Raw genomic sequence first — 27014 nt, 5'->3', positions numbered from 1 at the left:
CACTACGGAACCCACTCCAGTAACCAAGACTGAATTGCAAGTGACGGTCACTCAACTCAAATACCTACCGAGGCTAGTCAAAGGTGGGAGGGAATTCATTCACAGAACCCAGAGGTCAACATCTGCTTCAGGAATAGCTGCATCTAGGGGTCCAGACAACGTTGCGAAGACTCTCTCACTCCCTCTTTCAGGGCTGCTTATCTCTCTGACTCTAGAAGTTGGCTTCATTCTCTCCTGCCAGTCTCCCTCCACATACTGTAAAGACAGCTGCCAGTGGCCCTCACATCCTATTCCTGGTGCTTGAGATCCAAAAGAATGCCCCTTTCTCTCTCAGCATTTATACAGTACTCTTACAGAGTGATTCTGTTTGGTCCCGCTGAGTCACATGTCCACCAAGGGCCAATCACTGGGGACACTGAGATAGGGAACCAGGTTTGGCGCTCTAGAGTGACATGCCCACATCTTGCCTGCTGTCACCCTGTGGAGTGAGGGACACAGTTCCTCCAGAACCACACGGGATGGGGAAGAGTCAGTTCCCCAACAGAAAAGGGGATGCTGAGCTGACAAAACAACAGATGCCAGAAGAATGTACTGGAGGGGCCGGAGGGGCCCATCTGTTGGAGAAAGAAGGTGGATGTTAGTATCAGTGGATGTTAGTGTCAGTGGGAAGTGTGGGTGGAAAGGCCTGGCTGAATGGGGAATGCCCTGGGGACACAGCTGAAGGAATGTGAACAGTGAACGATGATGAGGTTTCGCCTTAGAAGAGCCCAAAGCCTGGGGTTGGGCGAGTCCTTCTGGCGGGGTGAGGTGTTGGCTTACAGCGGGGGAGATGACCGCCCGCGCTAGACACTGACTGCGCTTGCATTGTTTAATCCTCCCAACCACCTTGGCGGGGCGGATGCTATCATCGGTCTTCACTATATCGGCAGAAAACAGAGCTCAGAGTGGTTCAGTAATGTGCCCAGGCTCACACAAGTAGGAAGAGGCAGTGCTGGTATTTCTGACTCTGACTTCACTTGGGCCCCTCGTACCCAGGATGTGCACCACGGACGGCCGCTTTGCTCTCATCCTGTTTGCAATATCTAAAAATGAATAGCCAGAAGGTAAGGGTGTCACCACGGAGCAATCGAAGGCGAGTCCTGCCCCTCTAAAGACCTTAGGTATCGTACCCTTGAAACCGGCACAATTCCACAACCTGGAGTCACACCAAACGTCTTGAACATGGAAGCGCCCAGGGAATTGTACGCATGCGCGAGGCCCTGGGGTTGGGAGCCCAAGGGGGCGGGGCCGAGACTCGCGCCTGCTCCTCAGCTTTCGAAAGTTACCTGGCTAGTGGGGGCTGGGGTTGGGGGAGTTACCAGCTGCGCGCGCGCCGGGCCCGCCCTCAACCTCTTCAGGCACCTGTTGGCTCGAGGGCCTACTCGGCCGCAGCTGCCATCCAATAGGCAGCCTCCCCGACCCAATCAGGCCCCGCCCACCTCCCAGATCCACCAATCCGCGGGTTGCCGCGTCTCCTCTCCCTCGAAGGGCCCGCCCCTCCGGGCGCTTCTTCCGGGTGGGGCCCCGGGCGGAGGAGATGGCGCCGTGGGCGCTCCTCAGCCCTGGGGTCCTGGTGCGGACCGGGCACACTGTGCTGACCTGGGGGATCACGCTGGTGCTCTTCCTGCACGATACCGGTGAGCCGGACCCCGCGCGACCCCAGACCCACCCTATCCCGCGTGGTTCCCCAGATGTTTGGGTCTCACTGGGTCTCCTGCTGAAGCCCCAGAAATCCTGGGATTCACCCCGTTTCCGCCAGCCCCTGAGTCTCTTCCCCATCTATCATTCCAAGAGCCACCTGCCTTCTGCCTGATATCCAGCTGATCCCTAATTAATCCCAGCATCTTCCTGATCCCTCCCAGATGCCCTGTGCATCCCAGGACCCATCCGGTGCCCGCCAGATCCGACGACCGACCTGAGTCCCCATCTCCCCTGATCCCGGGACCCACCTGGTCCTTCCCGGGAATTGACTCCCAACCGTCCCTCCGTAAGATTCCGAGGATCAAGTAGATCAAGGACTGGCACCCCGCCCACTTCCGTGACCACTAGCTGCCCAAGTCCAGGCTCCCCAACCTCTGGGGCAAGAAAACACCGAGGGGAGCGGCCTGCCCCTCATTTCCTCATCCTCACTTCTTGCCCTGAGGTCCCCATCCACCCCACTGACCCGACCCCACTAACATCGTTCCCCTCTTTACCTGCCAGGCTGCCTCCAATCCAAGTTCTTACCCTCCCTCCCTGCCAGGGAAGGTAGCCCCCACTCTCCCCTCCTTGCTCCAGCCTCAGCACCTGGACTGGGGGTGTTGTCACTTTCCTCCCAAGACCTTCTCAAGCCACCTCCACGGTCTTCACCCTTAAGCCTAAAAACCTGCTCAGTCTTCCCCTCAAAAAGGACCCCCAACCCACCTTTCCTTCTCTGCTCCTTTTTACAACTAAGGGGCCCCAGAGCTGTCCACACTCTGTTATCTAACTGTCCCATGCCCCTCACTCCCCACCCCTGCTCCCCCCAAAATCCTCATTCACCCACATGGGCTGGACCCTTCCTGGCCAGGCCGTCCTCTGTCTCGATCTCATCAGCGATCTCATCAGCGTATCAGACCTGGCTGGTCTCCCCATCATGGAGCCAAGGGCAGGAACCCCTCCTCCCTCTCCCACACATCTAGTCAAGTCTGGCCCCTTCACCCCCTTACCCCTTATCTACCCATCCCTTTGTCTCCACTCTTCCTGCCAGTGCCTTTGTCTGGCTACCCCCTTCTCCCTCCTAGATAGGCTCTCTGCCTCCAGGCTTCCCTGCTCCCCCATCTGTCTTTTCTCCAGTACCACAAGGGTTTTCAGAAACAGATCGGACCCTATAAGCGTCCATGCTTCCCTATTGCCCTTTGTCCTCCAGATAAAATGCAGATGAACTGCCTTTTTTTTTTTTTTTTTCCTGGGCCCAAACTTCTCCCTCCTGTACCCTGTGCAGTGGCCACCCTTGCAGACTTGGCCACTCATCCACTCCTTAAACCCCATCTCCAGGCCTTTGCTCAGCCAGGGACAGACTCCCCTCCTTCAGCTACACCCCCCCACGACACAGCCTCCTCCTTCTCGGCTTCGGCCCCTGCCTCACTCTCCTTCTCCGGCCTCTCCAGCGCTGCGGCAGTGGGAAGAGCAGGGGGAGCTGCTCCCGCCCCTTACCTTCCTGCTCCTCGTGCTGGGTTCCCTGCTGCTCTACCTGGCCGTGTCGCTCATGGACCCGGGCTATGTGAATGTCCAGCCCCAGCCCCAGGTAACCAGGGGGCCCCTGGGGGCCGGAACCCTTCCTCCCACCAACAGGACACGCAAGGCCCCTGTAATGGTCTCATGCCAGGATCTGTGCAGAGCGCTTTGCTGGGGGCACCTCAGTGAATCCTCTTAGCGGCCCTAGAACCCCATCCTACGATGAGGAAATCGCCAAGGCCCAGCGAGGGGAAACAACTGGCAGAGGTCACACAGCTTCGCTTCTCTGGGACCACAGCACTCTGCCCCACCCTACCCCCTCCATGACACAGGGGCTGGGCCCCCAACCGCAGAGACCCAGAGCGAAGCTAGCCCCCAAGGGAAACACCCACCTGTGCTGCCTCCCAAGGGGACCCTATCTTATACCCCATCTCCCACTTTCAGGAGGAGGCCAAGGAGGAGCAGACGGCCATGGTTCCTCAAGCCATCCCCCTTCGGCGCTGCAGATACTGTCTGGTGCTGGTGGGTGACCAGGGACCTCCACGGGAGGGCGCAGGGGCAAGCTGGAGACTCCCTGACCTGCCCCGCCTGCTGTGGCCTCCCCCCTCCAGGAAGGCCTCCCAGATGGAGGCCCCAGCCTCCTGACCTCATCACTCCCCTCAGTCTTGGGCCCAGAGGGGAGCTGGCATTGAGCCCGTCTCCCTCCATGCCCACAGCAGCCCCTGAGGGCCCGGCACTGCCGCGAGTGCCGTCGCTGCGTGCGCCGCTATGACCACCACTGCCCCTGGATGGAGAACTGCGTGGGGGAGCGCAACCACCCACTCTTCGTGGCCTACCTGGCGCTGCAGCTGGTGGTGCTTCTGTGGGGCCTGTACCTGGCATGGTGGGTTCCACTACTGCCCTGGGTGCGGGGGGAGGGCCGCAGCATGAGCCTGCAAGGCGGAGAGAGCCAGGACTCCCTCTTCGCGGCCTCGGACCTTCTCCCAAACGGCCTGCCCACCAGGGCTCCCTGGGGCACCCCTGCCCTCCTCCAGCCTCGGTCCCCATCTCTATCCTGCCCTGCAGGTCTGGCCTCCATTTCTTCCAGCCTTGGGGGCTGTGGCTGCGATCCAGCGGGCTGCTGTTTGCCACCTTCCTGCTGCTCTCCCTCTTCTCTTTGGGGGCCAGCCTGCTCCTCGCCTCGCACCTCTACCTGGTGGCCAGCAACACCACCACCTGGGAGTTCATCTCCTCACACCGCATTGCCTACCTCCGCCAGCGCCCCAGCAACCCCTTCGACCGCGGCCTGACCCGCAACCTGGCCCACTTCTTTTGCGGATGGCCCTCGGGGTCCTGGGAGACCCTCTGGGCCGAGGGAGAGGACGAGGAGGAGGAGGGCAGGAGCCAGGCTGTTTAGGGTCGCTGGAGGCAAGGCCACCGTCTTGTGCCTGAAAACCAGAGGGGATGCCACCCCGCTGGGGTCGGCCCTCCGAGGGCCTGAGGTTCTTCACTCCTGCCCGCTCCTCGCAGGCCTCAGAGCAGAGCTGAGCGACAGAAGCCCTGCCTCAGTGGGCAGTTCTGCCCTCCAAAGAAAGAAGGGGAGGCAGAGGACCTGGGGGGGAGACCTTCAGCCTGCCCCCCACACCAGGACGCCTCCAGTGCAGAGTTTTATAAGTTTAATAATCCATAAAGCAAGTCAAGTATTAAAAAACCAAACCGAACTGCTCCTTGCTGTGCCGCCCTTTCTGGTCCAGGTCTCCCAGGGGGCGGGTAGCCCCCAGCAGCCCCGCCGCTGCCATTTCAAGGCCCAAGACCCACAAATAACCCGGCGAGGGCTGGGCCTCCAGGGCTGGGTGCGCAGCTGGGCAGACAGGGCAGACGTGCCAGAGAGGCCCTCAGGGCCCCAGGAATCCCTCTGACACAAAGTCAAAGTCTCGGAAGGCGGCCTGCTGGCGGGCAGTCAGAGGACAGCGGGGGTCAGGCGGGGTCAAGGCTGGCGGCAGCCCCGTAAACTCGCCCTCGAAGTAGCGCAGGTCCGTGGGGCCGCAGAGCGTGGGCTGGAAGGGGGGCTGGACGGTGCGGGCGAGCAGGGCCTGCCAGTCGGTGGTCTGGGGGCGAGGGCGGAGCTGCCTGAGACGACGAACAGGGGCATGTGGCCCCGTGACGCCTCCCCCTGTGCCAGGCCCCCGGGACCACTCACCCTGAAGAAAGGCTGGGTCTTGATCTCCTCGGCATCCTGCTCACCCCCCCCCAGGCGCTGCTCCGGGCACTTCTGCAGGAGCTGGGCGAGGGGGGGGGGGCTCACGGAGGGCACTCGGCCCCAGGCACTGCCCACCTGCCCAGGTTCCCCCAGCGAGCTGGGCCGCAGGGCCCCCAAGGGCATGGGTGGGGACAGCCCGCTGGGAGCCACAGCCACGTCCAGCCCCACCCCGCCCCTGCGGTGATACCTTCTGAATGAGCTCGAGCCCTTGCACCGACAGAAAGCGGGGATATGGCGCATCTGCGTTGACGATGCAGTCAAATACCTCCTCCTCTGTGTCCCCCGGGAATGGGCACTGGGGGAAAGGGGGCTCAGCAGGGCACCTAAGCCACCCCTGCCCCACCCCCACCTAGAGGCCCCGGCAGCCCAGCTCCAGTGCTCACCTCGCCCACCAGCATCTCGTAGAGCAGCACGCCCAACCCCCACCAGTCCACAGCCCGTGTGTAGGCCTCCTGGGTCAGCACTTCCGGGGCCAGGAACTCCGGGGTGCCGCAGAAGGTGCTTGTCCGGTCCCCAAAGCCGATCCCTGCAAGCCAGCATCCACACTGGTGCGGGCCCCATGGGTCTCAGCCGCATAACCTCAGTGGGTGTAAGAATCAACAGCCAACCCTCATGACCTCAGGTCCCGGACCCTGTGCCAAGCCCTGCCCCATACCCTTGGAGGTGGTGGCAGTTTTTATGCCATCTGACAGCAGGAAGGAGAGCCTCAGCCAAGCTCACGTGCCAAGGTCACGAAGAAAAAGGAGAACCGGTGCCCTCTCCCACCCTGAGCACAGCCTCTCCCTCTGGCTAAGGGCAAGCTGGGGCTCTTTAAGAGCCTCTGGGGTTGGGAAGGAAAAACCAGCGTGTCCAGCCGATCCCTGGAATGAGGGCCAGGGTGGGGATGGGGGGCCCACAACTCTGCTGGCCTGGGCTGGCCGAGCAAGGCTGGAGGACACGGGATCCTGGACAGGAGGCACCCACCTTCCTTACACAGCCCAAAGTCTGCGATCTTCAGGAAACCCTGGGCATCCAGCAGAAGGTTATCCAACTTCAGGTCCCTGAGGGTGAGGGGGGCAGATCAAAGGGGCCCTGGAGCATCGCAAGAGGAGGGCAGCGGCTGCTCCTTCACCAACCCCCCCCCCCCACCGCCCGGACCCCGACCCCGGCACTTCCGGGGCAAGTTACCTGTAAATGATCTTCTTCTCATGTAGAAACTGCAACCCGAGGACCACACAGGCCAGGTAGAACCTGAGGGTGGCGTAGGGGGTAGTTCAGGCCCAGGACTGTGCGGGGCAGGGCGGGGGGACACCAGGATGGCCCCGCCGGGCAGATTGGATGAGAGCCTGAGGGGAGCCTCATGCGGGTGCTTCTCCAGACACCGGCCTGAGGCTGCTGCCCGCTGACAGCCTACCCTTCTCGGGCTCCGAGATTGTGCCAGGAATGATGCCATGTGTCCCCATGTCTTACTCTCCCACAGCCTCCCCACCATCCGCAGCAGATCCTCATCACATCTGTTTCTCAAAGGAGGACCTGAGACTCCAGGTCAGGGACGCCCCTGGGGTCACACAGCTAGTGGCAGACCCAGACTCCAGAGCCTGCACTCTACTGGGCAAGAAATAATTCCAGGGGCGCCTGGGTGGCTCAGTCAGTGAAGCGTCTGCCTTCGGCTCAGGTCGTGATCCCAGGGTCCTGGGATCGAGTCCCGCATGGGCTCCCTGCTCAGCGGGGAGCCTGCTTCTCCCTCTGCCTCTGCTCCCCCTGCTTGTGCTCTCTCTCTGACAAATAAATAAAATCTTAAAGAAAAAAAGAACTCCAGTTTCCAGTCACCGATTAGTCACGGGTTCCCGTGCTCCACAATTTATAAACACTGGGTTCATCTACCCAACAAGCCTGTGAAATAGTTCTCATTCACCCCATTCCACAGCTCCATAAACTGAGGCCCGAGGTCACAGTGCTGTGAGAGCTGACGAGAGCTGACAACCAGGATTTGAACCAAGCCTTCCCTGATTCTACACTGTTCTGCTGCTGGGCACCCTGGGGGAAGCAGGGTGAAGGGAGCGGGCAGAGGGGACCGCGGAAGGCTTGCTCGAAGAGGCAGACAAGAAGGGTGGGCACCCACCGGGCCTGGGGCTCAGGGAAGACGTCCTCGTGGATCTGCATCATGAGGTCGCCACCGGGTGCAAACTCGGTCACAAAGCAGGTGTGGCTGGAGGTCTGGAAGCAGGCAAGGAGGGAGAGCAGGAAGGGGTGCCCCGTGCGGCCCACCGCCTCCAGGATGCGTTTCTCGCAATACAGGCTGCAATGGAGGGAGGGGGCATGTGGAGGGAAGGAAGACCCCTGCTGGCTGTGCCCCGCCACCCACACAACAGCCTCGGCCCTCTGGGTCTTCAGTCAAAGTGCCAGGTGGTAGAATGATGGCTTCTACGTCTCAGGCAGAGAGAAGAAGGGAGCTGCTCAAGGGCACCCAGCTAACCACTGCAGGTGCTAGAGAGAGAACCCAGGACTGGGCAGCCCCAGAGGGTCACCTCTTCACAGCCCCAGGAGCACTCAGCTGCCTTTCCCGTGCCCCCGGCCCAGGCCAGCCACCCGGGGTCCCCTCCAGGGCCGGGTACCCACGGGCCTGACTGCACACCTCTCTATCTCGTCTCGGCTCAGCACCTCCTGCTTCTTGAGCGCCTTGATGGCATAGTACTTCCCCGTCCCCTTGAACTGGACCAGGAGGACCTGGGGACCAGAGAGAGCTCGGGCTCCAGACGGACAGCACAGGGCAGCCTTTGCCTCCCTCACCCACGGCCCCAGGAATCACAGCCTCCTCCCAGCTCAGGTGCCGGGGCATGCTCACCCCCTCCCACGGTACCCTCCTCAGCCCACTACCTTCCCAAAGTGTCCCCGGCCCAGCACGGCCAAGCAGCGGAAGTCCTGAAGCCGGGGGGGTTTCCTGCAAGACAGAGGGCACGGGAAGCCCCCTGGCACAAGAGCTGGGCCTCCATGAAGAGCCGCTCCAAACCCTCCACGTCCACTCCTGGGCTGTCCCCACCAACGAGGCTGGAAAGCCTGGGGGTGGGGGGTGGGGGGTTGGGGTTCCTGGGATAGCGGTTTCCTAGAGCCTGGAATGCACCTGGAGCTCAGTAATGTGGGTTTAGTAAGAACCTGACAGCAAGGAGGATCAGATGACGTCTGAATGGACATGCAAACACCCGCGTGAGCAGGTCAGTGTCTCAAGCATAAAAGGGAGCCTGATGGGGGTACCTGGTGGCTGAGGCTGGAGGAGACGGCCCGACTCGCGTCCTGGGCTCCATGTGGGGGCGTTTGGTGCGCTGTGAGGGCAGAGGGGCTCAGAGCAGAGCCAGGCTTCCTGCCCTCTTTCCCTCCAGCCCTGCCACCCCTACCCCCGCAGGCCCCAGGGCCAGCAGCACCCCCTCACCGGGATCTCCTCGGGGGTTGGCTCCCGCGGCAGGTAGAGGCGTGGGGGCTTGGGTGGGGGCCTCGTCTCTTCTCCCAAGGGGCTCTTCTTGGGTGGGAAATTACTACGTGGAGAAAGCAGACACATGGCAGGCACAGGCCAATGGAAGAGCCGTGGGACGGACACATAGCAATGCCGGAGATAGACAGACGGAGGGTTGGAGGGTACGTGATGGGAACAGACACCAGTTGCACGTGGAGAGAGGCAGCCATAGCAGGGAAGCAGGCAGCCGGGGCGGGGCGGCTCCTCACCTGGGCGAGGCAGGCTCAGCAGCCCCCCGGGGTGGGGCCGGGGTCTGGGGGCACACTTTGGGGGGGCTGATCGTGCTCGGGGAGCTGCAGGGGGGCAGCAGGCTCATGACCAAGCGTCCCCAGGCCGCCATGCTGAGGTTCATCTGTGAAGCCCTCAGGAAGTCCTGACCTGGGACAAAAGGGGGGCTCAGTCCCAGAGCCCCCGACGGCCCCTGCCCTGCCCCCTAAGGTTGCACAGCCCTCTCCCCGTCCACACCTCTGCGTTTAGAGAAAATGCGTTTCTGCCTCCGCAGCCGGGGCCTCCTCTCAATGACAGGGTCACAGAAGGTCACCTGCAGGGGCAGAGGGCAGGGCTGGAGACCAGTCCTCTCCCACCCCACCTGCCACCAGGGTACTTCCCTGGTCTCCGGGATCCCAGCCTGAGCTCCCTGTGTCAATGATGCAAGACCAGAGGGGCCCCAGAGAGGGGGATTCAAGGTGTGTGTTGGTACAAGTGGAGAAACTGAGGCCCAGAGAAGCGAGGCACTTGTCCACGGTCGCACGTGAGGCTAGACAGTCAGGACCAAGATGCGGGCCTCTAGACTCCCACGCAGTCCTCAAGACAGGGGCTGGGAATCCTTAGTCCCTGGAGACCTCCTCCCTCGGGGCCCTAATTTCCACTCCTATGTGTGGTAAGGTCACCTAGTCTTGAAGGCCCTTCTAGCTCAGATGGAGCCGGGGCCCGTCAGGTCAGAGGGTGGGTAGGGGGCACCTGGGCAAACAGCAGCCCCTGGGGCACCAGACTGAGGGAGAGCTGGTGACAGGCATTGTCCAGGAAGTCCTCCAGCCGCAGGAAGGCCACGCCACACAGCTGCCGCCAGTCCCGCCAGTGCACCCCGATCTCCAACTCCCGGGCCTACGTCGGGGAGGCCAGGTTGAGAAGTGGGGCACGGCACGTTCCCCCCCATGGCCGGCCTTCCACCCCGTGGCCTGAGGTCACACCTGCCCGTCCCAGGGCTCACCCGCTCCAGGGGGACAATAAAGGTCTGGTCCCAGGACTGCTTGGCCACCGGCCCCCAGCCAGTCTGGCCCACGACACGATTGTCCACCTTCAGCACAGCCAGCACCTCCGCTGCGGGGCGAGACCGGGAGCTCAGGGCAGGCGAGGGGCAGGGGTCCTCTGCTGTCCCCCGCTCCCTGTGGCCCCTACTCACTGGCCAGATCTCCTCCGCCACGCTGCGGCTTGGCCCTGCCCCGGAGCCAGCCCTGGGAGGGGCTCCCGGCCAGCGCGGCCGCCGGGGACCGTCCAGGCACTGCTGTGAGCAGCTGCTCACAGCCCAGGAGGCGGACCTCCAGTGTCCCTGCGGGCAGCGTGCGGGAAACACCGTCAAGCGCCATTCTCCCACTGCCACAGCCAAGTCCCCCGGGGCCCCCGGAAAGCTACCTTCTACCGAAGATGGCTGAACCCAGACCTTGCCCACATTAGTTGGGGTCTTTAGCCAGGAGACAGGATATAAGGTGGCCCCAAGTAGCCAGCTGAATTCTAGGCCTTTGAACAAGCCATGCCCCCGCCCTGCCTTCCCCAACTTGTCTACTTGGCCAACTCCCAGAAGCCCTTCAAGGCTAAATGGAGACAACACCTGCTCCAGGAAGCATTCCATGATTCCCCAATGCCAGGTGAGGGAGCCCATGCAGCCCCTGTCCTTCACCTTCTTGGCTCTGCTCACAACGGGATGTGGCCTGTCTAACCCTGAACCAGCTCTGAGAGGGGAAGGAAGGTGCTGGGCTCTCTGGCTGGCCCTGTGTCCCGGGTAGGAAGTTCAGGGTTTCCAAAGGCCACATGCTTAGATTACTGGTTGATTATAATTCAGCTACAATTCAGACAAATGCAGCTCAGTGATAAGAAAGAACTTTCTGGTAGTCCAAACTGCCCAGAACTGGGTACCACGGCCTCCAGGGCCCTAACACGGGCGCTTTAAACATTGTCACGGTTACTCATTTAAGTAACAGCTTCACCGATCGTGTCCGGACTATGCCCGCCCTGTGCCTAGCACTTCACACGCGACAACTCACTGAATTTCACAGCAACTCCATGAAGTAGGTGCTGTTATCATCGCCATTGACAGAAGGATAAACTAAGCGTCCAGAGAGCGGAAAGCTAGGGGGTGGTGGGACCAGGACTGAAACTCTTCTCCCAAGTTCTCCCCCTCTGTGTTTCAGGGTGCTCGTGGGAAGAAAAGGGGAGCCCTGATGTGGGAGGGACTCCTGGCTACCTGTCAGGGCGGTGGGCTTCACAAGCACCCCGGAAGGCTGGGGGTTCCCCGACACAGCGGTCCGCAGCTCCCGGGCCACTCTGCCACGCAGAGGGTGAGCGGAAGGCAGTCCCTCCAGCAGCTGCCCCAGGGCCAGCCGCAGGAGGTCCAGTTTCTGGGAGGACTCCTGGAGCTGGGCCTGAGCCTGCAGAGCAGAAACAGGCAGGGGGGACGGGCCCCTGGAGCACAGGGGCCAGCGCCAGGGCAACGAGGTCCCGACAGAGCGTGCCTCCCGTTTCCTCGCTGCCACCCCACACGGCACGGCCGCGGTGCAGAGGGTGGCGTGGGGACAAGCAGGCACTCGGAGAGGAGCGCCACGGGAGGGCACCCTGGTCTGACCTCGGCCAGCGCCTTCCGGTCTTGCGTTCGCTGGCCACCCAGCAGCTTCACCACGTTCTTGGCACCCTCGGCCACAGCAGCCTCGATGCGGAGCCGATGTCTCAGCTCCTCCGCCAGCGGCTCGGGACCTGGGAGCAGGCGGTCAGCCCTCAGGCCCACGCCCCGCTCTGCCCGGCCCGCGCCGCTTCTCCCGGCCTCACCTGGTTCTGGGGACCCGCTGGCTTCCAAGCTGCTGATCTTCATTCGCAGCAGGGCCACCTTCAGCTGGCTGTCCCGGAGCATCTGCTGGGCAGCCACCAGCAGCTTCCGCTCCTGTGGGGTCAGGACATAGGCCCCCACCGAACCAGGGCCAGGGCTGGGCCTCCCTGGTCAGACCCGGGCTGAAGCCACATCTCCCTTGTGAGCCTAGGTCTGGGCCAGAGCCTCCTCCCTCAGAGGAGACAGGGCTCGGTGGGATCCAGCTTCCCCCGTCACATCAGGGCCGAGCGCCCCACATCACGCTGGGAGTTGGGGCCGGGGTGGGCCTTCCCTGCTAGACCTCCGGGAACGTGGCCTGGGGTCTCCCCATCAGACCGCCTTGTGCCTCCTCTGCTAGATTGGGGTTCAGGCCGTGCCTTCCCCACCAAGCTGAGATTTGGGGAACGTGCCTCCCCGATCAGACTAAGGGTTAAGCCTGTGTCTCCCTTAAAGGCTCACTGGCCCAGCTGCATTCCCTCTCAGAATAGGGGCTGGGGCAGCACCCCCCCAACAACCCGGGGGCCGCAGGGAGCCTCACCTTGGGCGTGCCGTGGGCATACGTGTGCGTCATGTTCTCCGCCCCCTGCTTCACCTTCAGCTCCACGTGCAGCTGCCTCTGGAGGGCCTCCAGGAGCCGAGCCCTGGGCTGCTCTGCGGGCGGCTGGGGGCCCGGGGCCACAGGTTCTGTGCACAGCGTGGGGCCCATGAAGCCCTGACCCAGAGCCGAGAGCCCCCTACCCTAGAGCCCTGCTCTCTCCTCCCTCCCGGGCAGGGGGGCGCCCAAGGAGACCGAGCGCGCTCAGGGCCGAGGTGGAGAAGCTGGGTGGGCCCCGCACCCTCCCCACCTCCCACCCTCACGCACCGGCCGGGCCAGGCCCGGGGCCCGGCAGCAGGATGCGCGCGTGCAGCGCCCTCAGCTCTCCGTGCAGCTGCTCCAGGCGGCGGTTGGACGAGCGCAGAAGCTCCTGCACGTGGCCCAGCTGGCGGCGGTCCGTGGCTACCCTCCGCAGGTTCTCTACGCCCTCCTTGATTTTCAGCTCCTTCTGGATGGCCCGGCGGATCACCTCTTTCTCATCCTCGGGGGGCCGCCCGTCGGCCCCAGGCTGTGGAATGGCAGAGCAGTCACGCCCCCCACCCCACCCCGTCCCCGTCCCCGGCGGCCTCGGGCCTCGGGTCCCCGCAGACGGAGGGAGAGGGAGGTGTGCCCGGCAGCCAGGATGGACACCCAGGGCTGGGGGGCATCTCTGACCTTCCAGCTCGTTGGCCAGACGCCAACCCCAAAGCTACGCACCGCCCCACACCACACTCCTGTCCTCCGCCGCTAGGGACGAGGGAGAGGGAAAAATTGGCAACGCCTCTTGAACACGGGTTTGAACCGCACGGGTCCACTTGTAAGCAGAGTGTTTTCGATAAACACAGTACAGGGCTGTAAATGTGTTCTCTCTTCCTTACGATTTTCTTAATAACGTTTCCTTTTTTTTTTCTAGCTTCCTTTATTGTAAGAATACAGAAGAGGCTACACGGAGTAGACTCTTCATGTCACCTGTAAGGCTCTGGTCGCCACTAGGCTCTTAGTAGTTAAGTTCAGTTCTGGGGGAGTCGAAAGTTATACACGCAGTTTCAACTGCCGGGGGGAGTCAGTGCCCCAGGCCCCTGGGCTGTTGAAGGGACAACAGTACATGGTGTCAGGGTCTGTTCTGAGCTTCACATCCGTTAATTCGTCAATCCTCACAAGAATCCCATGAGGTAGATATAATTATTATCCCCATTTTACAGATGGGGAAGCTGAGACACAGAGAGGTTAAGTAACTTGCCCGAGGTCACAACACCGAGAAGGGGATGCCACCCTCTCCCTGCCAACCCATCGGGCTGCTCTCTCCAAGGCTGCGATTCTAGCTGAGACGTGGGGCCAGCAAAGAGGCTAGGGAACCATCCCAGATCACACAGAGAGAGGGCAGCCAGAGGCCTGAGTGGGGGCCAAGGATGTTCCCTCAGGGAGCAAAGCAGAGGCACAGAAACGGGCTGAGGAGGCCTCCGGGGGCCATGCCCAGCTCAGCTACGGGGAGGAAGTGGAGGCTTTCTCATTCTTCACCCCAGGTGGGAGCAAGGAAGAGGAAAAGCTCCTTCTCAGAAGCCAACACTTCAGACCAACCAGTGCCAAAGCTGACCTCAGCCCAGGGTAACCCGTGATGCCCCCCACTCCCCATGGACTCCTCTGGGGCCTCCACCTTACCTCTCGGCTCTCCATCTCCTCAGCCCGGTGTCAGGGGTGCCACCCCAGCCTCAGGGAACCCCACCCCCCACCCCAGGCCTCCGCTGGCCTGCTGGCCTGGCTGTCAGAGGGCAGGGGCGGGACTCAGGAAATCCTTTGAGGGCCCTAGGCCAAAGGGCTAGAGCCAAAGGCCTGAGCAAACAAAGATCCCATGGAGCAGGGGGCCCGGCCACTGGGGTCCTGAGTCACCCAGCTGCCGCTGCTGGGCGGAGGTTCACAGGAAATCGGAAAATGTGTACAAGCCACTGCTGGGACAGGCGGAGGGACCTCCGGAGGAAGGGGGTGCGAGGGGGCAGAGGCAGTCCTGAAGGCTGCCTAAGACGTTGGGTGGGGGCACGCGAGGAGTCTTGTGGAGGACACTTTGCCCTTGGGCATAGCCCATGGTCCTGTCTGCTCTGGGCTGGAATCCTGCCAGGTACACACACCTCCGCCTTTCTGCTCTACAGCTGCCCCCCACCCCCCGCATTTGCTCTGGGGAGACCTCCGCCCCTCCCTCCCCACTGACAAACACATAGCTTTGGCCGCTGACTCCACCAGCACCTACTGCCAGCGCCGGCAGGAACACCGCAGCCCTCGCCACTTGGACTAGAGCCCTCTGTGTACCCAAAGGTTCCCGCCCAGGTGCTGGGCCAGGCTCCCCCATCTCGTGTCCAATCCCCACATGCCTCTGTGATCCTGGAAGGACCCCCACAAGTGCGCAGAGACTGGCCCCCTCCCGGGCCCTCTTCTCCCTGCACCCACACACATATTCCTCTCCCCCAGGATTGGTCCCAATGTGCCCCCACGGCCCCCCTTGCTTTCCAGGCAGATCCCAGCGGTCTTACAGTCCCACAGGGAAGAACCGATTTTAGGAAACTTTGGGGCCCATCCTGGTGGCCCTGACTGCGGATTCAGACGTGCTCATGCGTTGGCCTGACCAGAGGCTCTGAGTCACTTGGGGGTGATTTGGGGGCGTTTTCAGGCGACAATGACGACTCACCCCCGTGCTCAGGTCTGCCCTGCGAGGTGTAGCGACGCCCGGGGCCGGGGCTGAGAAGGGACCCGGGAGGGGCTGGGGGTCGGGTCTAGGGGACGCGGCCGGAGCTCGGGGCGCCCGCGGCGTGAATGAGACTCCCCGACCCCCTCGGCCCGCGCCCGCAGCCCGGCCTCTCCGGGCGCCGTTCACCTGCCGCGGCGCCCCCTCCTCCATGGCGCCGCTCCGGCCGCTCGGCCCCTCCTCTCGACCACTGCAGTTCCGGAAGCCCCGGCCCCTCCGCCAGGACTTTCAAACTTGAAACTTCCCGGGAAGCGGAGCCGGAGCCGCGGGATCGGGCGCCCCCTCCCGAGGTCCGCTGGCCCTCGCGGGAGCTGGGATCAGCGCCGCCTCTCGGCCACGAGAGGTCAGCGCCCGGGACCCCACTCCTGAACCCGAGGTCCGGCCTCCCCGGCTCCCAGGTTCCGCGGGCTTTGGGGCTCAGCGCCCCTTTCCTGAGGCTGCAGTTCCCGCTCGGTGTGACGCTGACCCCCGCGCCGGGACACAGGGGCAGGAAGGGACTCCTCCCGGGCCGGGGTTTTCTAGCTGCCCGGAGGGGTGGCGGGTGGCGATGGCGCCGCCTGCCGGCCGTGGGACGCCGCCTGTGCGGCCGGCCCGCTCCAGGCTGGCTCAGCCCCTTCCTCCCGCCCCAAAGTTTCTCATCGTCTTAGATCCTTGGTGTCAAATGGGCTAATCCCAAACCTGTCGCCCCCACGAAGTCTTGGCCCTGCCTAGAGTCACTACTCTATGAACGTATGCGTCTCAAAAAAGGAAAGCCTCACCCAAATCATGCCAAATTACAAATGACAGATGAATAAACCAAACATCTCAGGGCGCCTGGGTGGCTCAGATAGTTAAGCATTTGCCTTCGGCTGGGGTCATGATCCCAGGGTCCTGGGATCGAGCCCCACGCTGGGCTCCCTGCTCAGTGGTCTGTTTCTCCCTCTCCTCCTGCTTTTGCTCTCCCTCTCTCAAATGAATAAATAAAATCTTAAAAAAGTAAGTAAGACCAGACATCTCTCAGGCCCCCACCACTCAACCAGAGTGGAGTTTTCTGGGTCAGCCAGAGCCACCGTTCTTCCCTTGCCCTAAAGAACCCATCCAAACAGAAGACACATTTACATCTTAGGAAAGAGCCACAATTTCAGGAAAGCCAAGCAATGGGCACTGACTGACCTGGCAATGGCTCGCCTGTGTAGGAATTCTAGGGTCCTGTGCTAACCGGCACTGTGCCAGGACTTCACTGGAAGGAGCCTGGTCCAAGGGGCTGGGAGCAGGGGTCAAACATTGAAGGTGGCTGATGTGCTGACTTGGAACAGGCGCCCTCCGGTGCTTTTACTGAAGGAAATATCAGTTTCACTTTGCTCTGACCACCTCCCACTCAACAGAGTGGAGAAGGGGATACTGACAAGCCGTGGACAATCCTGGGTTGTCCTGCAATGGAAAATCAACCAAATGACACCAGCTTAAGCAAAGGCAACTTGGTTCAGTGGGGGGCATGCCTACACTTCACAATCACTTTTACACGTGGGCATATTGCCGAGTTGCCGAGGGGTCTTTTCAATGGGTTATCAAGTTGCACTGAGCTGAATGTTAATCAAGCATAATTTAGAAGCAAAAAGACTACCAATTTCTGACTGCAGGTTGAAGGAAAGCACAAACAAGCTAAGCTAGCAAAGCTTCTCTTTTCGGCAGGTATCTGTCCCTCGCCTTGGGGATCATTTATCTACCCCTACACCCAAGAAAGCTGAATTATGTGAAAGATCTCAAAATGATTTTCCAAGTTTGCCATGTGTTTCATCGCCTCACTGGCCAATAATGGAAAGGAGGTGAGAAGTAGCAGAATCCACGAGCCCCAGGCTGGGCAAACCCACAATGAATGCAAATCCTAGGCTGATGGGAGGAGTCTGACCAAAGAGCTTCATCCTGTCCGATGGTACTTCATGAAATTATAATGCTTAAGAAAATTGAAGTTCACTTCACATTCAACATCCAGTAAATAGTGTGAATGGTGCAAACAACTAACTGTATAAACATCAACCCAAAAGAAACGTATAACTTCCTGGCAGGTACATTAGGTAAGTTTTACTTTCTGGGGGTGCCTGGGTGGCACAGCGGTTAAGCGTCTGCCTTCGGCTCAGGGCGTGATCCCGGCGTTATGGGATCGAGCCCCACATCAGGCTCCTCCACTATGAGCCTGCTTCTTCCTCTCCCACTCCCCCTGCTTATGTTCCCTCTCTCGCTGGCTGTCTCTCTGTCAAAGAAATAAATAAAATCTTTAAAAAAAAAAAAGTTTTACTTTCTATACATTTTCTTCCAGTATTGCAAACATCAATCCATCTATGTTTAGATTTGCCTCCCTTGGGTAGTAGGAGTACCCCATGTCACCAACTAATCAAGCTGGCACACACCCTCCACTCCCTATTCTTGTTCTAATCACAAAACCGCAGTCCTTTGCCTCGGACCTGTTAACAAGTAAACTTGTACGTCTTCATGAACACAGCCACCTGTTCAAAAGGGAATGGTGACTGCTGGGGTTGCGGGGGGGGGGTGCTTTTCCAAAGGGTAAGATGTCCTCTTTAAACAACTGGAATGGTTGTTCACTCATCTCCTAAAGAACTTGTCTCGATCCTCAGAAACCCTGGAAGTCTTTGCCCTTTGCAACAGAATCCCATTTTTGAAATGGCCAGAAGACTTCATAGCACAACCTAACAGAAAAGGCAGAAAAACTAAACCTGTTTCTGGGACCAAGTGAAACGCTGAAACCAGTTGTTACAAAGCAGTCATGATAAAAATAAATTAGTTCAGAAACACAATTGACTAGGAATCCTCTGAAGCCTTTTCAAAGGCCCCCAGAATCCATCAAGTCAAAAATCCGTAACTTTTGGCAGCCAGACAGCTAACACAAGTGAAACAGGCCAGATGTAAAACCAACGGCAACCCAATGAGACAGGCAGGATTCTGTGGACATTTAAAACTCTACATATATCCCAGAGCCAGAGCTGGGTCGAACTGCAGGGCTGGTCACAGAGGTCAGGGAACAGTTAAGTCCTCTAGAAATCAGAACATCTTTGGAGAAACCACCTCAACTGCAGTGATGGTCTAAAATAACATGTTCCTTCAGGTTTGAAATGAAACCTCCGGATACATTTCCAGATGGATACATTATCTATACATTATCCTCTGTGCCCCAGTTCATGTAGTTCACTCCCTCACGAGCAGAGCTTGGCACAGCTTTGTAAGATGCCCTCTTCCCAGAGAAACAACAGCCACCATTTACCCTTTTTCTTTTGAAATGTCCTTGTACCAAAGGAGTTTTAAGCCATTCATCTGGCACTTTCCAATACACACTTACCTGGGGGCCGGCCCGAGAACTCCTCTTGCAATCGGACACAAACTGCACCTGCTACTCTTACTCTTACGCTTTCCAGCACGCTGCCACGGCCACCTGCCTGCCTCACAGCCCGGCACCCTTCCCAGGATCTGCAAGCACAGGGCACCTCAAAGGCGATCTCAATAGTTGGGAGGAAATCATCTTTAGGGGCTAGGTTTTTAAATCACCTTCTCAAAAGTAAACGAACATTTTAAGATTGGATTGTGACCTATAACCTGACAGCACTCCAATCTCACCAGCCCTTCGTCAGTTTGGTAAACCAGAACTTTGAGAAACAAAAATTACAGGCCTCCTTCACGAGCAGCAATTCAAGCGACTAGGGATTTTTTTTGCGAGCCAACAGTCCTTTTAAAATGTTGAGCTTTTGACAGGAAAACATTCAATCCCTTCAGGAACTGACAACATTCCGAAGACGTTTCTTTTCCATGACCTTTATACCTACCCCTTTCGTACAGGCCGTATCTCTGCTATACTGGACAATTCGAAGAGCGGTTTCCCCCCTTCCCCAGTCACTATGAACACAAATCACACAGAAAAACTTCCTTATTATCTAAACCCAAAAGCAAGTAACATGTCTCTACAAAACAAGGAGAATGACCCCAGTCAAAAAAAAATCTTTATGTTCCTTTATTGGAGCAAGATTCCTGACCGGTATACAGTGACGTATTACTAAACAAGACCTGTGCAGAAATGACATACTATCCATCCAGACAGGTTTTCATTACACTTTGCCTATCGATGGAATAGTTCCATTTATAAAGTTTTATACATCAAAAAGCTTTGAATTTGACCAGGCTGTCCATTAATTCATCTCTGAAAAAGTTAAGTGGCATTTCATTTTAGCTACTATAATTTACAGCATTAAAAAGCTTATGCATTAGGTAGCTTCCCAAAATGGTATCCTATGCACAACGGCATTTAGCAGAGCAGGGCCCGTCCTCTCACCCAGATTCACACAGACAGGCCTCGCTTGAGAGCTATATGCTAAATAGCTAGTACTTCGAGATTAAAGTACTCCTGAGGTTCTTACCACCAATACGGACTTCTTACTCTGAGTCTTGTCTTCCTGGCCACATTTCGTAGTACCAACGAAGACATGCCAGTTAACTGCCCTGTGTGTAACTTGGCATTAGAGCACCAGGTCTGTCTGATGGTGGTGGCAGGCACTATTATTATATCCAGGTAAATAAAGGCCCATTTTTTCAGATGCCAATTTGAGACACAAATCAAGGGCACAACATAATCAGAACCGAGTTTTGAGCAATCTGGTATCCAGACTGATGTGGAAGATTTCAGAAACTGACAGCAAATTGTACCCACGATGGCTCCTGGCTTTGGAGACATTAATACATTGATTCAGATCCCTTTCTCAGTCCACACAGCCCTGAGGTCACCCTGCAAAGTGCGTATCAAAAAATACGGAGTCAGAGTGACAAAGTTTGACAATACGTTATACAAGTCAAACGTGGAAAATCGTATTAAATACACCTGTTCTGAGAGAAAAGCATCAAATCCTTTGTGTACACATTTAGTTTTATTGTAACAAAGCAACTTGTACACTTTTAACGTTTAAAACTGAGCATCATCTTTCCTTTCCAGTGAAACAAAAAGAAAATTTAAAAATAAACAGAACAAAATTACAATAGAGAATGTCAATTCCAAATAAGATCCTACAGGTTCTGCTGATTCTCCCATCGAGTGGCAGGGCTCAAGTCATCATTAGGAGAGAGTTTTATTTTAAAAGTGTCATCTTAAACTGCAAGGATGTCCGTTAAACATCACAATTAAACATGCCAAAGGAGAAGCCATGTTGTCAAAATGCCCACTTAACCCACCCAAACATCTCAAACCCACCCTTTGCTGACCTTCTATAACCCCATTTTTTTAAGTTTTTTTTTTCTTTTTTTTAAACAAGAGAAAGTAGACAGGTACATGTTGGTAAATGCTAACTGTCCATATTCACATAGAGACACAGTGTAATCTCTGAGCCCAATATACAGAGAAAGGAGGAAAAAAGCTAGAATTCTATGCACTACTACACAGGGGCCTAGCACCCTCCAGCTTCCAGCAGAGCTAAGGGAGCAGAAGGTTTTTCTTTTTTCCCACAGAGCACGGTGGTGTTGATTCCATAAAGTTTTTGTTGAGACAGGAAGGGATAAAAATGAATTTGGAACGGAAAAGGGTAGAGATTCTTTTCCCACTGTATTCTGCTCAAGGTATTTCCCCCCAAAATAGTTGAGAACCATGGTATAAAGGGAGAGAAAAGAGACTTCAAAAAACAGGGCGAATGAGCACAAGAGGAGGAAAAAAAAAAAAAAAAAGAAAAGAAAAAAAAAAAAAAGACTGCAACTTGCTCCCAGGGACTGAAGAAAATTAAAAAAGGAAGGTTGGAATCCATCAGTGTTCCATTAGTCATCTTCTCCTTCATCCTCCTGTAAGAAAAAAAGCGGGCATTCAATTTTCAGGGTTAATTCTAAAGTCATTCCTCAACATTCACACAAACACTTACGGACTTCCACAGAACATACTGCCACGTTATGGAGACTTGTACTTTACGAACCTACAAATCAGTCTGTATCAAATCTCAACTGAAAGATACAGTGATGCTGTTTCAGATAAATTAATTCACTTTTCAGCACTCATCAAAATCACTGACCTCTTTCATACCACATGATGCAAACCAAAAGCCAATCACGATCTCACTATAAGAATTCTAATGTTTGTCTAAAACATGCAAATCTGTTAGTCAGGTCTCTCAGAACTGACCAGCTGCACTACACCCTATCACCCTCATTAAGTACTGGCCAGGGAAGGACAGGATGGAGTACGAACCACAAAGGAGAACTAGTTATAGTTAAGTCACAGATACAAGAACCTTATTAAAATCTTCTTCCACCCCAGACAACAAAACAGTTTATCTCATTTACAAATCCTCCCACAATCAGTTGGCCACTTTTATTATATAACCACAAAATAACAAGGTAAATTCTTTGAGATGATCTTTTCTGGACTTAACCAAATTGTCTTTTACCTCTCCTTCCTCCCCCTCATCATCATCTTCATCTTCTTCACCTTCATCCTCATCTCCTTCTTCGTCAATATCTTCCAATCCTTCTTCTTCTTCATCATCATCATCATCTTCTTCTCCTTCCCCTTCTTCATCATCCATGTCAGGAACCTTAAAAAAACCAAGAGTTACCTGAGGAACTAATTTTCACACAAAGGAAATAAATACAACCTTGAACAAAAGTACATTCTCAACTCACCAAGTAGTACTGTAACGGATTTGGCCAAATATCATCTTTGATGACCTCTCCTAACTCATCTGCACCTGCGTCAGAATGGTCAGTAAACCAGGTGAAGAAGCTCTCTGGTTCCTCATGCTGTCTCTTCCTGCTGGCTTTATTCTGTGTTTGACTTGAACGTTTCGTCAAATCCTAAATGAAGACAGAAGAACTTTTGACACAGGTTCTCCATAACACCTGAATTCCCTATAATTTAAGATTTTTAACCCAAAAGCGGGGGGAGAAGGGGACGGGGGACAACGACGAACAGGGGGACACACACAACTGGTGTGTTTCCTATACTTGTTATCTAAAACAAATTATAAAACATACAGCAGGTAAATAAAAGAAATCCTAGAATTCTAGGTCTGCAAAGACTTTTCAAATTTGTACAACAAGCTTTTCCTAAAAAGGTACCATGTAAATTTGGCTTTTTTTTTTTTTTTTTTACACAAAATCAGTTCCACTTTGACAACCACTACCGTAACACAGTATAATAATTTAATATGGGGGGCACCTGGGTGGCTCAGTATCCTGGGATCGAGCCCCACATCAGGCTTCCTGCCCAGCATGGAGTATGCTTCTCCCTTTTCCCCTCCCCCTACTCATGCTTGCTCTCTCTCTCCCCCTCTCTGAAACAAAATCTTTAAAAAAATTGTTTTAATGAGTTCACCACTTAAATGCAGACATAAATGCAGACATAAATGCAGTTTGGGAGGTAGCAGGCCATTTGAAAAAGCTCAGTCACCAATATGAAAATCAAAAAATGCAGCCTGTCTCTTTAAAGACTTGCACTAGAATATGTAGCAACAGCTCTAAACCACTGTGTTCCGCTTTAACACGCTAGGGGTCTTTTTGTTTTGTTTTTTACATTTAAGGATTTGCACCGAAAACATTACCACAGCAGCAAGTATTGGTAAACGGTTCAACTAAGCCAAAATACACAAAATGATACCTTCACCCAACATTTCCTCAAATACCTTTCCAGATTTCCATTTGATTTCGGTGGACTTTGAAGATGGATCACCACTCTCATTCAGATGAAATTCTTTGGAGAGAACTTTATTTTCGAAGTAAGGGTTTTCATCAAAATACTATGATAAATAAGATTGGAGAACTGGTAATCAATACAAACAGGTCTTCTAATCAAAGCTCTAATTCATTTCCACAGTGGCAAACAAGAGGAGTTACTGATACTTACAAAATCTATTCTGTAACCTGATTTAATATCTTCAAATTCTGTCACTTCAACTCTTGTCAAATAATGCAGTGCCTCTTCGTCCTCCTCCCCAAGCAGTGCAGACACTAGATGAGCAAATTGTAGGTCAAATGTGTATTAAACAGACAAATAATAACAAACAATTCAAGTGATGCCTTTAAAATTTTTCCAAATTTAGTGAGCATCTTCGACTTCATAAATCCATTAAGGGCAAACCAGATGGCTTAGTGGCAGAGCTGTCACCATCTTTTACCAAGTAATTGAAGAGAATCCCAAGTTAGAATATAGTCTCTTCTAAAACAGAGAAAATATTAAAATGCAAGCCTCCCCTCTCTTCAGTGTTTTAATCTCTTCGTGTAACCAACACGTTGAACTAAGTTCTCAAGCCAAGTCGCTCCACTAACAAGCGCAGACACCCCATACCCTGGAGTAATGCTCTGCCACAACGTACCTTGTGGATGGTTGACAAATGTTGTTACCCAAAAATTGGGGATTTTGGCGATCAATTCCGACCTCTTCTGAAAAAATGGTTGGCGGAGTTTGTTATATTTCTGTTCTACTTTCAAAATCTCCTCACTGGCTTGTTCATTAAGTCTGAAGCAAATGAAAAACCATGTTGACAATGATCATATCTGACAAATACAAAAAATGCTGAAACTCCAGAATATTTACTTATTAGCTTTAGAAGAGTACAAACTACTTATTTATAATAACCAAAACACCTAGATTTATAGTTAGAGACTCAAGTCAAAAGTAAGATCCCAATTTGATCTGCTTCACCAACAGACACGCTCAATAATTAACTGTTCTTGAAGTGCCCAAACTGAGCATTTTGGTAACATTGTATATTTACATCACCAACTCTATCGCCAGGCTAAATTCAACTGTTTCAACCTCAAGCAGATGAAGTTTACAAAAAAAAAAAAAGTTGCTAATAAAGTAACAAAGTTATCACCCAAGTGGGAGCAACACTGATGCCATAATGCTAAACTATCAGAAGTCCAGGCACTGCAATTCAGAGAACTTGTAGCCTTTGAAAGCAAATCCAAGCTTTACAAGGTCAATGTACTTTCTTCAAAAACTTTTTGGTCAACATACAAGTATTTCACAGGAAATTAACACTGGACTTTCAAAATATTTCCAACTAAGTTATAATCATCTCCACTTAGCCAGTGGATACAGATTTATTTGACCATAGTTTCAGTGATTATAAGATTATAAGCTGCATCTCAGAAAACTTCTCCAAAATAAACTACAAAAAACTTTACCTGTCTATTTCATTTTGTACTTCATCAATATGTTCAATTGCTTCTTGCTGTTCTTTTTCTGCAAGAAAAAGGTGTACAGGACTCAATACTAGTTAGAATATAAAATTAGTTTTCCTGATGTTAACAGAGTATGTGATGTGACATATCCATAAAACAGTTTTTAAAAAAGAAACTGCCTACTACAAGGCATGCTCTCCACGTGTTCACGCCTGTAGTTGACAAATTACTTTTTAATTAAACGACTGTTCACAAATCATGCAATCTGCTAGGCTACTCCAAATGTTTGCAGCACTTTTTTCAAGAGTTCCCTTACAAGAAAGAGACCAGTTACTACTTTCTATTACGAAAGATAAGGAATAAGCCTTACTCAAAAATTCTTACTGTTATTTATCACATTGTATACCTGTTAACAGAATGATGCCAGCTGTTAACTCCACTACAGAAACTAACCCACGACCATAACGAAAACGAGGACACCACCTATCTCAGTGATAAAATCACTTCTTACAGAGTTGAAAATACTGCTCAGTATCGATTACAATTAAGACATCAGACATGCCTGACAGGTAAGGCCCTTGAATCTGCCCGACCATCGTAAACACTAGACTTTACCTTCTTAGAATAGGAAGCCTAGCATTCTACCCTGATCTTTCTCTCCCCTCCAACCCAATTTCAGGCGGGCTTATCTCAGATGCGGCCCCACACGATTCTGGAGCACACTTACAGGGAGCAAGCATGAAGTCTGAAAACTACGAGCCACAGAAGGCAGAGGAGGAAAAGGGGTGTGCTATGGAAGAGGTGCCCTTTTGTCCGGTGAAGACTGCAGAACCTACAAAGCTAAGTGGGCGTGAAGGGGCCTGATCGCGCGGTTCATTTCCGGTAACCATCCCGGGTTTTGCAGCCCCCCTGCCGAGAAAGCCTTTACGGCCAAGGCTGGGAGGTTTGCTAACAGCCATTGTAAAGCCCCTCCGACACGCTGGCCGCCGGGCCAGGTTTCACAGCGCTCTACCGCGACGGGGTGGCCACCCCACGTGGGAAGTGTGCCCAGGGCAGGCCAGAGCATCCTCCCGGGCGGCCCAGGCCCAGTGCGCGGCCGGCCGCGTGCTTCCCCGCGCCCCCACCCCGCCCCAGCTCCAGGCGGAGGGCCGCGCCGGGGCCGGCCTGCGGGTGCGGGTGCGGGTGCGCCGCCCGCAGGCCGGGCGCGAAGGGGGAGCCGCGCGGAGGCCCGGCCGCGGGGCCGCGTCCGGCCGCACCATGTGGCGGCGGCGGCGGCTGATGGGAGCGAGGCATCATGGCGGAGCACAATAAAGAGAGGCTTCTCGGGAGGGAGGGAGGGGGAGGAGAGCGAGGGAGGGGGGAGAGGAAGGGGGGGGTCTCCTCCGCCCGCGCCGAGCAGGCCGCAGCGCCCCCGCCTCGCAGCGCCGTCCGCCGCCGCGGCGCCACCCCGGCCCCGGCCCCGCGCGCACAAAAAAGGGCGCCGAGGCGCGCGCCGGCCCGTCCGCCCAGCGCCCCCCGCGCGCCCCGGGCCCCGCCGGCGGCCTGCGGGCCGGGCGGGCGGCGAAGATGGCGGCGCGGGCCGGCCCCCGCCTCGCCTGCTCCTCACCTGAGGTCTCGTCGGCCCCGTCGTGGTTGGAGTTGAGCTCCTTTTTACTGACTTTGGCCGCCGGCGCCGACATGGTGCTGCTCCGCGGTCGGGGGGGGAGCGGGGAGGGGGAGAGAAGGGAAGGCGAAGGGGGCGGGCAGCGGCTTCCCCTCACGCCACACGCGCGGGCGCTCGCTCGGTCCGGCCGCCTCCTCCCGGCGCTCGCTCGCTCGCTCGTTCTCCCTCCCCCTGGCTCGCGCGCGCTGCCCTCGCGGCCTGACGACGAGGGAGGGGCTGGGGCGGCGTGCCGGGCCCCGGCCCGGGCTCCTGCTTACGGAGGGGAGGCGGCGGCGGACAGGCAGGCGGCTCGGCTCCCTCACTCACGCTCCGCGGTCCAGCTCGCTGCTCGCTCTCCCCGAGCCGCCTCCTCCTCCACCTCCTCCTCACGGCGAGGGGCGGGCGGCAGGGCGCAGGCGCGCCAGGCCCCGCGCGCACGCCCCGCCCCCGGCCGGAGAGGCTCGCGCCGCCCCGCCATTGGCTGGAGCGCCGGGGCGAGGGGGCGGAGCCGCGGCGAGGAGACACAGGGCCTGGCCGAGAGGCGGGAGGAAGGAACGCCGCGACGTACGGGGCCGGCCCCCCGCGCCGCGCTCCCCTCCCCCGCTTTCCCCTTCCCTGGCTCGACCCGGGACATTTGCGCGCTACGGGCGCGCGGCGGCCCGAGGGGCGGGGCCTCGCCGGGCTGCGCGCAGGCCCCCCGGCGGGCGTGTCACGTGGTGGCGGAGCGGCTTCCCTTCTCTGCGGGGTGGCGCGTAGCACGGGCGAGTGGGGTGTTACAGCCCCCCAGAAGTGCAGGCCTGGTTGTAGCCTAGCCTCACGGGGGCCCAGAAATACACCCACCCCGGGTTCGGCGCCCTGGGACACTGCTGGGGCATCCCTCTTGGTGGGTG

At 56.3% G+C, this 27014-nt stretch overlaps 3 protein-coding genes across 10 annotated transcripts; 1 reads left to right on the top strand and 2 right to left on the bottom strand.

Moving 5' to 3' along the window:
• The first annotated feature begins 1533 nt into the window (after nt 1-1533).
• On the top strand, nt 1534-4929 carry ZDHHC12 (zinc finger DHHC-type palmitoyltransferase 12). 4 transcript variants are annotated; one of them, XM_026514113.4, is made up of 5 exons: nt 1534-1676; nt 3168-3304; nt 3679-3756; nt 3954-4117; nt 4300-4929. In XM_026514113.4, exons 1-5 carry the CDS (start codon nt 1577-1579, stop codon nt 4628-4630), a joined length of 810 nt encoding a protein of 269 aa, XP_026369898.1. In that variant the 5' UTR covers nt 1534-1576; the 3' UTR covers nt 4631-4929. The 4 variants fall into 4 exon arrangements, with proteins under 4 accessions (XP_026369898.1, XP_026369897.1, XP_026369899.1 ...); XM_026514112.4 differs by having other exon boundaries at nt 3951-4117; XM_026514114.4 differs by having other exon boundaries at nt 3951-4117; nt 4269-4929.
• Nucleotides 4873-15815, bottom strand: PKN3 (protein kinase N3). 5 transcript variants are annotated; one of them, XM_026514111.4, is made up of 22 exons: nt 15474-15815; nt 12899-13139; nt 12575-12720; nt 12000-12111; nt 11800-11927; nt 11422-11605; nt 10363-10509; nt 10171-10280; nt 9921-10064; nt 9426-9501; nt 9170-9338; nt 8880-8982; nt 8705-8772; nt 8330-8393; nt 8088-8179; nt 7575-7751; nt 6641-6703; nt 6437-6513; nt 5857-5999; nt 5661-5768; nt 5458-5494; nt 4873-5321 (listed from the first exon to the last, which is right to left on the bottom strand). In XM_026514111.4, exons 1-22 carry the CDS (start codon nt 15495-15497, stop codon nt 5191-5193), a joined length of 2544 nt encoding a protein of 847 aa, XP_026369896.1. In that variant the 5' UTR covers nt 15498-15815; the 3' UTR covers nt 4873-5190. The 5 variants fall into 5 exon arrangements, with proteins under 5 accessions (XP_026369896.1, XP_026369895.1, XP_048079321.1 ...); XM_026514110.4 differs by having other exon boundaries at nt 5414-5494; nt 15474-15810; XM_048223364.2 differs by lacking the exon at nt 15474-15815 and adding an exon at nt 14270-14734 and having other exon boundaries at nt 5414-5494.
• A 3510-nt stretch (nt 15816-19325) lies between these two features.
• SET (SET nuclear proto-oncogene) lies at nt 19326-26529 on the bottom strand. The gene is made up of 8 exons (XM_026514103.4): nt 26089-26529; nt 24486-24543; nt 23669-23811; nt 23200-23303; nt 22979-23092; nt 21981-22151; nt 21746-21892; nt 19326-21146 (listed from the first exon to the last, which is right to left on the bottom strand). Exons 1-8 carry the CDS (start codon nt 26159-26161, stop codon nt 21123-21125), a joined length of 834 nt encoding a protein of 277 aa, XP_026369888.1. The 5' UTR covers nt 26162-26529; the 3' UTR covers nt 19326-21122.
• Between the last annotated feature and the right edge of the window lie 485 nt (nt 26530-27014).

The sequence above is a fragment of the Ursus arctos genome, unplaced genomic scaffold (genome assembly GCF_023065955.2).
Source record: "Ursus arctos isolate Adak ecotype North America unplaced genomic scaffold, UrsArc2.0 scaffold_18, whole genome shotgun sequence".
Lineage (NCBI taxonomy): Eukaryota > Metazoa > Chordata > Mammalia > Carnivora > Ursidae > Ursus > Ursus arctos.
The sequence above is the reverse complement of the archived record's forward strand: the minus strand, read 5'-3'. Positions and strand labels throughout refer to the sequence as shown.

Coding starts and splice junctions, on each gene's coding strand:
- PKN3 (XM_026514108.4), bottom strand. CDS start 15,497: ATGGAGGAGGGGGCGCCGCGGCAG. Junction 12,721..12,898: donor CCCCGGGCCTGGCCCGGCCG/GTGCGTGAGGGT, acceptor CGCTGTGCACAG/AACCTGTGGCCCCGGGCCCC. Junction 6,000..6,436: donor CTTTGGGCTGTGTAAGGAAG/GTGGGTGCCTCC, acceptor GCTGGCTTGCAG/GGATCGGCTTTGGGGACCGG.
- ZDHHC12 (XM_057313797.1), top strand. CDS start 1,577: ATGGCGCCGTGGGCGCTCCTCAGCCCTGGGGTCCTGGTGCGGACCGGG. Junction 1,677..3,167: donor GCTCTTCCTGCACGATACCG/GTGAGCCGGACC, acceptor CGGCCTCTCCAG/CGCTGCGGCAGTGGGAAGAG. Junction 3,757..3,950: donor GCAGATACTGTCTGGTGCTG/GTGGGTGACCAG, acceptor CCATGCCCACAG/CAGCCCCTGAGGGCCCGGCA.
- SET (XM_026514103.4), bottom strand. CDS start 26,161: ATGTCGGCGCCGGCGGCCAAAGTCAGTAAAAAGGAGCTCAACTCCAAC. Junction 24,544..26,088: donor CGGGGCCGACGAGACCTCAG/GTGAGGAGCAGG, acceptor TTTTTCTTGCAG/AAAAAGAACAGCAAGAAGCA. Junction 23,812..24,485: donor GTACAAAATGAAATAGACAG/GTAAAGTTTTTT, acceptor CATTTGCTTCAG/ACTTAATGAACAAGCCAGTG.